Source organism: Hyperoodon ampullatus, assembly GCF_949752795.1.
Source record: "Hyperoodon ampullatus genome assembly, chromosome: 13".
NCBI classification, from domain to species: Eukaryota; Metazoa; Chordata; class Mammalia; order Artiodactyla; family Ziphiidae; genus Hyperoodon; species Hyperoodon ampullatus.
In genome coordinates, this window is record NC_136926.1 from 26,410,949 (window position 1) to 26,420,250 (window position 9,302).

The window sequence follows — 9,302 nt, forward strand, 5'->3', positions numbered from 1 at the left end:
TTATTAGAGAAATGCATATCAAAACTACAATGAGGCATCACCTCACACACTCAGAATGGCCATCATTAAAAAGTCTATAGGGCTTCCCTAGTGGCACAGTGGTAAGAATCCGCCTGCCAATGCAGGGGACATGGGTTCAAGCCGTGGTCCGGGAAGATCCCACACACCGCGGAGCAACTAAGCCCGTGCACCACAACTACTGAGCCTGCGCTCTAGAGCCTGTGAGCCACAGCTACTGAGCCCATGTGCCACAACTACTGAAGCCCACACACCTAGAGCCCGTGCTCCATGACAACAGAAGCCACCTTAACGAGAGGCCTACCCACCACAACAAAGAGTAGCCCCCCCAATCGCCGCAACTAAAAAGAAAGCCCGCGTGCAGCAACAAAGTCCCAACGCAGCCAAAAATAAATGTATAAAAATAAATAAAGTGTTAAAAAAAAAAGTCTACAAATAACAAATGCTGAAGAGGGTGTAGAGGAAAGGGAACCCTCCTACACTGTTGGTGGGAATGTAAACTGGTGCAGCCACTATGGAGAACAGTATGGAGGTTCCTTAAAAAACTAAAAATAGAGCTACCAAACGAGCCTGCAATCCCACTCCCGGGCATATATCTGGAGAAAACCATAATTTGAAAAGATACATGTACCCCAGTGTTCACTGAAGCACTATTTACAATAGCCAAGACACGGAAGCAAACTAAATGTCCATCGACAGATGAATGGATAAATAAAATGTGGTATATTTATACAATGGAATATTACTCAGCCATAAAAGAAAGAATGAGGGACTTCCCTGGTGGTCCAGTGGTAAAGAATCTGCCTTCCAATGCAGGGGACGCGGGTTCAATCCCTGGTGGAGGAACCAAGAACCCATTTGCCGCGGGGCAACTAAGCCCGCGGCTGACAACTACTGAGCTCGCGCGCCTCAACAAGGGAGCCCGCGTGCCACAAACTACAGAGCCCACGCACTCTGGAGCCCGCGTACCACAACTAGAGAGAAGCCCACGCGCCGCAACCAAGAGTCCGCACACTGTAACAAAAGATCCCGTGTACCGCAACTAAGACCAGACGCAGACAAAAAAATAAGGAAACTAAATAAATTAAATAAATATCAGGGGCTTCCCTGGTGGCGCAGTGGTTGAGAGTCTGCCCCCCGATGCAGGGGACACGGGTTCGTGCCCCAGTCCGGGAGGATCCCACATGCCGCAGAGCGGCTGGGCCCGTGAGCCATGGCCACTGAGCCTTCACGTCCGGAGCCTGTGCTCCGCGGCGGGAGAGGCCACAACAGTTAGAGGCCCGCGTACTGAAAAAAAAAAAACAAAAAACAAAACAAAAAAGAATGAAATAATGCCATTTGCAGCAACAAGGATGGACCTAGAAGTTATTACACCAAGTGAAGTAAGACAGAGAAAGACAAATATCATATGATATTGCTTATATGTGTAACCTAAAAAAAAAAAGATACAAATGAACTTATATACCACAAAGAAATAGACCCACAGACATAGAAAACAAACTTATGGTTACCAAAGCGGGGGGGATAAATTGAGAGTTTGGGATTAACAGATACACACTACTATATATAAAATAGATGACCAACAGGGACCTACTGTATAGCACAGGGAACTGTACTCAATATTTTGTAATAACCTATAAGGGAAATTAATCTGAAAAAAAATAGCTATATATGTACGTATAACCAAATCACTTTGCGGTACACCTGAAACTAACACAACATTGTAAATCAACTATACTTCAATTAAAACACACAAAGTAGTTTAAAATAAAAACTTTACAAAGAAATAACCATTTGAGATTATATATTTATCATCTGTAAGCAATGTGAGAATGAGGACCATAGCCATATTATTCACCACAAACCCTAGAAACCACAAAAAGGAGTTTAAAAAAAAAAAAAAAGCTACTGTATAAAGATGAGAAGGGAAGTATCTGGTACTCATTTCTCAGTCTCCCAGCAGAACAGTTGCATTTTCTCAGAACAGCACATTCAGGAGTTAAACCTCACAAGTTTTCAAACTCTTTATAGTTTTCAGGTCCTTCAGAACACATAACAACAGCACACTTTGAGCACCTTGTACCCTGATCCAGTGGTAAGTGGTGATGTTTCCTAGCAGGCTCTGGCCTGGGAGTCAGGAAGAATAGGTCTTAAGCTCAGTTGGGGCACTACCTGGCTGTGTGACTGACATGGCATAAGATACCCCCTCTAGGTCTCAGTTTCCTCTACTGCATGAGTCTTTGGACTAAATCAGGCGTCTGCAAGCTCACTAGCCTACTGTTTCCATACAGCCCAAGAGCAAAGAATGATTTTTACATTTTTAAATGGTTGAAAAACTTCGTGACACGTGAAAATTACATAAAACTTACATAAAATTCAAATTTCAGTGTCCCTAAATAAAATTTTATTGAAACACCACCACTCTCTTACATACTGTCTTTGGCTGCGACCACAGTACTCAGTATAGCACCCGAATACTTATACTATTATAAGTATACTCATACTTACTATAGCCACAAGACATAATACTATTATAAAAAGCATTATATCTACAACCAAAGTTTGCCGACCCCTGAACGAGACCACTTCGAGGATACTCCAGTTCTAAGAACGATTATGAGTCACCCAGAAGGAAGCCCAGCCGCATGGAATCCGCATACACAGCACGACCTGTAGTAACCCAGGCCCCCAAGGGTGGAGGGGCCCCCAGAGCCCCTTGTGCAGACACCTGCCCCAGCATCAGGAAGCTCTATCCGGCCCGGGTCCGCCTCCTCGGGGCGGTGGGGCAGTCAAGGCTTGCAGTTTGGAGCCAATGGCCCGCGGGGGAGCCGGGGACTCGGGACAAGAGGCTGCACATCCTCTCGGCCTCAGTTTCCACCCATGAGGGGCGCTCACCGCGCAGCGCCGCCGTGAAGGTGAAGTAGAAGGACGCGAGGCGGTGGTCAGCGCGGGGCCCGGCACCGCAGTCGCAGACCGGACGGCGGCTCCCGCTGCGGCCACTGTGACCCCTGCCCCCACGCGGAGCCCCTCTCAGCCCCCCGGGACGAGCAGGAGCCGACGAGAGGCCCGCGCGGCAGCGGGGCCCAGCCGGGCCACTCCGGGTCCCGGCTTCGGTTTCCCCACGAGGAGCCCCAGCGTCCGCCCGGCCGGACCCCGCGACCGCCGCCCCTCAAACCCCCGCCCCCGGCAGGGCAGAGCCGCGCCCCCACCCGGGGCCGCCCCAAACCCGCTGCCAGCGAACTCACCAGGCGTCTCCACGGCAACCGCCTGTCCTCCGGACCCCCGCGCCTGCCGGCTACGCGCCTCACAACAAGGCGCGCTCCCATTGGCTCCGGAGCCGGCTCCACCAGCCAGTCGGCAAGCGCTTACGCGCCGCCCCGCGGAGCTGGCGCGCGAGGACCATGCAGGTGGCTGGTGTAACGTTGCACTTCGGCCTGAGCGCGGCTTGGGGCTCAGCGCCCGCTGCTGCCCGAATCCCGCCCGCTCCCTCCCCACCGCTCGTCGTACCCGGGAAGCGCCGAGCTCGGGGCCTGGCCCGCAGCAGCTGCCAAGTGACGGCCGCACTAGTTACAACCTGCGACAGGTGTTCTGAAGGCCGTGGAAACCTGGGGGCACTTGGAGGGAACCGGGGCCGGAAGAGCATTCTCACATTACCTGGACCTCACCTCGTTCCGAAAAGGATTTGAAAAACCTAAAAGTCACAGATACAAGCAACTACTGAATCAAAAGAAAAAGGGGGAGGGGGAGCGGGGGATGAACGGACCGGGGAGGAAGTGACAGAACAGAACTGGAAGGAGGGCCCAGCGTTGACGGGTTTCTGACAAGGGCCTGGGACACAGAGGTAACGCTCTTGGGAGCTAAGCGTTTTAGGGAAGTGCTTCACACTGGTTGACATTCATAGCGGCTTGAGTCCAGCAAGAATGACTTAAAGAACGAATGTTACGGCTTTTTCTTTGACTTTATTTAGAGACAGTAAAACCATGGTGAAGAACTCATAGACCGTTCAGTACAGTAAAGCTTTAATGATATGCTAGTAGATAAAAAAATAATTGAGTCGCCAACTTTGATTTTTGAGAGGAGTATAAGGGGCAGGGTTGGGTTAAACAGAGCATAAACAGATGGTTTCAAACTTTCATGGATGACTTGCAACCTTGTATGCAGTTCCCACCACTGAGTTGTATCTTGAAAGATGCTCTGGAATCAAAGTTGAAAAAAGATGGGGAGGGTGGTGCAAGCAGCAGGGAGCTAGCTGTGTGGCAAGGTTTTGAGTTGAGGAACACTGCTGGCCATGCAGGAGCCTCATGCAGCATGGTGTTATCAGGGGGTAAAACTCAGGGCCACAAGGGGGAGAGGTAATGCCCGCGTGGGGGGAGGGGCCAGTCCTCACAGCAAACAGGTGACATCACTCACAATAGTGGGGATGAGAGATTGAAGCTGGGGAGACCAGATCGGAGGCTCTTACCTTATGGTCCAGGCAAGGGTTAGGTATGAATCCCTCCTTAGGCACTTCAACCATTCATTTGCATTCAACCCACAAACATTCCCTGAGCCCCTTTGGGAAGCAAGACATCCATGTTGGCAGAAGGAATGAGAGCAGAAACAGCTGGGACAGCGAGCCAGGGAAAGGAACTCCAAGCTGTAGCTTTTAAGTCCTCAGCGGTGGTCAGGTAAACACAGCAGGCACAGGCACATTCTTTTGGAAACTAACTTATTAACCAGGTGGACTGCATAGACTGCAAATCTCAATTTAGTATTTCATTGGTGCACAGGATGATCAAAGCTTTAATTATGCAGAGAAACATAGCACCCAGAGATGTAAACTCTGCATCCGGAAGGAAACTGAAAAGGTGACTTCCTTTGGGCTACCCCCACCCCACCTGTATATCCTCTGAAATGCAAAAGCATGGTATATTCTTTAGATGGGGGTGCGGGATCCCATTCATTTCATTTCTAGAAGCAGATGTTGCATTTCTCGGTTTGCCGTTTTGCTACACTGAATCCTCATCAGGAGAAGGTGAAGTTTGGCAATGTCCAGGGAAGGTCCCTGAAGCCCAGGCTGAGGACAGGAACATCTGGTCAGCAGAGTCTGCAGGAAGGCCCAGGCTGGACCAGCTGCCAGCTCCTCCCCACCAGCCTGAACATGGGCATTGGGAGCAGGGCCTGCAGGCTGAGCCCTCCACCCTCTGATTTGGGCAGCCGAGATACAAGACATGAAACAGAGGCCCTGGAGACAGGAACATCCCACCTCCCAGGTTCCCTAAGGTCCCCACCTCATAAACCAACCCTGCTGCCCAGGGTGGCCCAGAATGCCGGAGGAGGATAAAGGGAAGTAGAGAAGTCATGTTTGAGAGACAACGCTCTTCATTTATTTGTCATAAGGATGGGGAAGAGGACCGTGAGGTCACAGGCCTGTCTGCACGTGGGGGTGCCAGAAACTGGTATCCACCAGGCCCTCACTCTGCCAGGAGGCCTCTCTGGAAGGGGCTGCCAGCTCACAGATGCCCTGGACGCCCTCCACGCCAATCATAAAAAGGTCATGACTGTCCCCTTCTTGCCGATCTGCCAGGGCTCCAAGGGGAGAAAGCGGATAATTATCCTTCAGGAGACAGAGAAAAAGATGTCATCAGCTCCTTGGCTAATGCCTCACATTTCAAGACCCCTAGCCAGGTACTCCCACCATGGGCTCCCAGGCCAGCCTGCCTTAGCCCACCAGGCATTTTGCAAGCCTGTCTCAACCCATTAATGCTCTCTGCCCAACCCCCGACAGGGCAGTGGGCATGTCAAGGTTGGGATGGTGACTGCACATCATCATCACCCACCAAGAACAGACTCTCAACATGGCGGCCTCTGTGGTCACTGTATTCTCTGTCTGTGGGTTCACAGGGGAGCCCTGTCTTCCAAACTGCAGACCCCATGGGGGCATGGGCAGTGCCCAAGCTGCCTGTTTTCGCAAAGCCTGGCTCAAGAAGGCCAGGCACAGGGTGACTCCCCCCACCACCCCTGTAATGTCTGTGGAGTGAGTGAGTGTGCCCCTCTCACAGAAGTGATAGGAAGTTCCTTGTAAAGAAACAGGATACCTGGGATAGCCTGGGACCAAGGAGGTATATGTGACAACCTCAGTTTTCCCATCTGTAAATAGGCATAATGGAGGTATCTACCTCATGGGGATGGCATGTCCACACGAGGGGTGTGGAGAGGGGGACAAAACTTCTAAGGATCAAATGGGATCAGGCATGTGAGTTACCCACGGAGTATCTGGCACATGGTAAATTACACATTACTTATGTTGTTAGAATTATTATCATTCCCCAGTTTGAGGACCAGGTCTAAGCACCCCCCAGAAGTAACCATTCTTCACCAGCCTTCCTGGGCCAATGAAGGCTCCATTCTGGAAGGTTCTTTCAAGCTTCTCATATACTTAGTTCCTCGTAGGCATGGACTTGACTCAGGAATATTTTTCACCCAGGAAGAAACTTTAACCTTGCCACAGAATCCCAGGTTTGGGAGCTGTAGGTGTTCTTGGGAATTGTTTAATCCATGCCTCTCTATTCACAGAAGAGAAGGCTACAAACCAGAGGTGGTTCACTTCCAGGTTTGTCTGGATCCTCCAGCTGCATGGGACCCAGAACCCAGGTCTCCAGACATTCAGGCCAATGCTCTTTCCACTACTCTGTGGCCCTCCCAGGAACCTTACCTGGGACCTAATTGGGCCATAGGCCCAAAGGTCACAGCCTCAGGACATACCCAGAATTCCTCAACCAGCTTGGAGAAGCTCTAGAAAATTACACCTGTTTCCCTAAGATGTGGGGAAGCCTGAAGGCAGATGATAAATAGCCTTGGTTTTGTCAGGGTAGCAACATCCTGCCCTACCAGGTGTCAAGGCAGGTGCAGTATAGTGCCATCCCATGCAGTACCCCCAGGGAGCGGTTAAAGGAGAGCCTTCCCACTTCACAGATGGAAACACTGAGGTCCTGGAGGCCACACCTTGCCCAGGTGTCACAGGGACCACTACAGAGCCAGGAATTCACTCAATTCCACTACCACTCTCAAGGTGGGCCCACCACCGGGGGTCGCAAGGGGCCCTGCGGCACCACATCTTTCTAGCGAAGGGTGGGGAATTAATTTTTTCCCCAGCCTTAGAAAGGGCCTCAAGTCGGATCCCTGCCCCGTCTCGCAGCAGTCCCAAGAGGGTCCTCTCCCTGCCCCTACGCACCGGTCCTGGGCCAGGTCCAGCTCCTTGGTGAGAAACTCGAAGAGGCGGGCACTGTGGCCGCGGTTCTCCTCGGCCGTGCCCACCACACCGATGGAGGAGACGAGCAGCTGCGCGCCGGGCTCCGCCGAGCCGTTCATCGCCATGACCAGGCCGGGCCGCACCGTCACGTTCACGCGCTGCGGGGACACGAAAGTTTCGCCTGAAGCCGGTGTAGGCCGGGATGGTGCTGAGGACCGGGCAGCGCGGAGTGGGGAGGCGCGGGCCCCGCGGGATCAGGGCTGGGGGCACAGGCCGGGGTCCTTGGAGGTCACGTCGGGGTCATGGCTGGGCAAGGCGACAGGGAGCAGACGTGGCGGGTGGGGCCGCGGGGTCTTGGAGAGCGGGAGGTCAAACTTGGCGGGCGGCGGGCGCGGAAGAGTCAGGGTCGCGGTGGGGAAGCCGGGGCACGGACAGAGCCCGACGCCATCCGCCAACCTCCTCCCTCTCTGTGCTCCCCTGCCCATACTCACGTCCTCAGGCTTGCCCAGGATGGCGGCAGTGGCCGCGCAGAGCCGCTTCTCCAGTCCCGCGGGCACACGGCCGGCGGGCAAGTTCGTGTCCAGCTCAACGAACGGCATTTCTAGCGGGAAGGCGCGCGAAAGGCCGCCAGGAAGAAAGAAAGCACGGAGTCCAGGTGGGTGATCTCCAGGGTAGGGCTGTAGGGAGCAGGGGCGGGGCGCCGCGGAAACCCGCTCCTCATTGGCTGGGAAGGTACACAGCGCCCCCCGATTGGCTGCCTAGACTACACCCCCGGCTTCGGCCGACAGTCTCCCCGTGCGACGGCGCTGATTTCCGAAAGTGCTGTAGCCTGGCCGGCTCCGAGTAACCCCACCCCCAAGGAGACATTGGCCGCTCCGGGCCCCGCCCACACGCCAGGCCCCGCCCCCCGCTCCAGCCACACTGGCCGAGGTTTCCGGTCTCCTGCAGCTTTCCGGCGCTGCTGCGGTCGTCTGCTTCTTAGCCAATATTTAGATGGAGGTTTGAACACCCCCGCCAAACACACACACCTGTAGGAGCCTTCCCCAGGCTCCACCCTAAAAACGTTACATCGTCACGGAGGCTTAAAATTATTTTTAAATGGGTTGCCTCCAAGTCAGGCAACTTCACGTTCCATGTGTGAATCTGCACTTCTCTTGATCAGGACACCTGGTGATACATGTGGGCTCGAGTGGGGCTGGGCAGAGACCCTCGGGCTCCCTGCATCCCTACCTGGCCCCCAAAGACATCTACCTTTGTGGCCTCTTGTGCCTGTGCCAACCTTGCCTCACGGTGAAGGACAGCCCACCGGGGGGTGAGAGCTACCAAGTCCCAGTAGAATTACCAGCAATGTTTACAGGACCCTATGTTTTTATAGGTGAAACAAAAGTTGTTATTTAAAATGTGGAAGTCGGACTTCCCTGGTGGTGCAGTGGTTTAGAATCCGCCTGGCAATGCAGGGGACACAGGTTCGAGCCCTAGTCCAGGAAGATCCCACATGCCACGGAGCAACTAAGCCCGTGCCCCCAACTACTGAGCCTGTGCTCTAGAGCCCATAAGCCACAACTACTGAATTCCGTGTGCCTACAGCCCATGCTCCGCAACAAGAGAAGCCACCGCAATGAGAAACCCGCGCACCACAACGAAGAGTAGCCCCCACTCACCACAACTAGAGAAAGCCTGCACACAGCAAGAAAGGCCCAATTCAGCCAAACTAATTAATTAATTAAAATGAAAAAACTGTGTAAGTCCGTTGAGGTAGCCAAACATGGTACTCTCATCTGTGCTGTAAAGTTGTCTGAATTGTAAATGATAAAGATAATTGAAATTGTATGGGTGTATATGAACAATTTCAATTACACATCTAAAATTCTATTTAAGTGCACATATTAAAGGAGCCTCTATGGGAGGCAGGCAGGCTGAGGCTCTGTCTGTCGATGACCCTGTCTCCTTCGTTTATTAGATGATTCAGATATCAGAGGGTCTAGGACACAAGACAGGTAGATTGTGACCATCCTGAGACACAGGTGACAAGTCTGGGACCCAGGGTGTAGCG

The 9,302-nt window shown here is 52.9% G+C and overlaps 1 protein-coding gene across 1 annotated transcript; it reads right to left on the reverse strand.

Moving 5' to 3' along the window:
• Positions 1–5,356: 5,356 nt before the first annotated feature.
• On the reverse strand, positions 5,357–7,913 carry DDT (D-dopachrome tautomerase). Its single transcript, XM_079717078.1, has 3 exons — positions 7,741–7,913; positions 7,232–7,407; positions 5,357–5,614 (listed from the first exon to the last, which is right to left on the reverse strand). Exons 1-3 carry the CDS (start codon positions 7,846–7,848, stop codon positions 5,542–5,544), a joined length of 357 nt encoding a protein of 118 aa, XP_079573204.1. The 5' UTR covers positions 7,849–7,913; the 3' UTR covers positions 5,357–5,541.
• Positions 7,914–9,302: the final 1,389 nt, after the last annotated feature.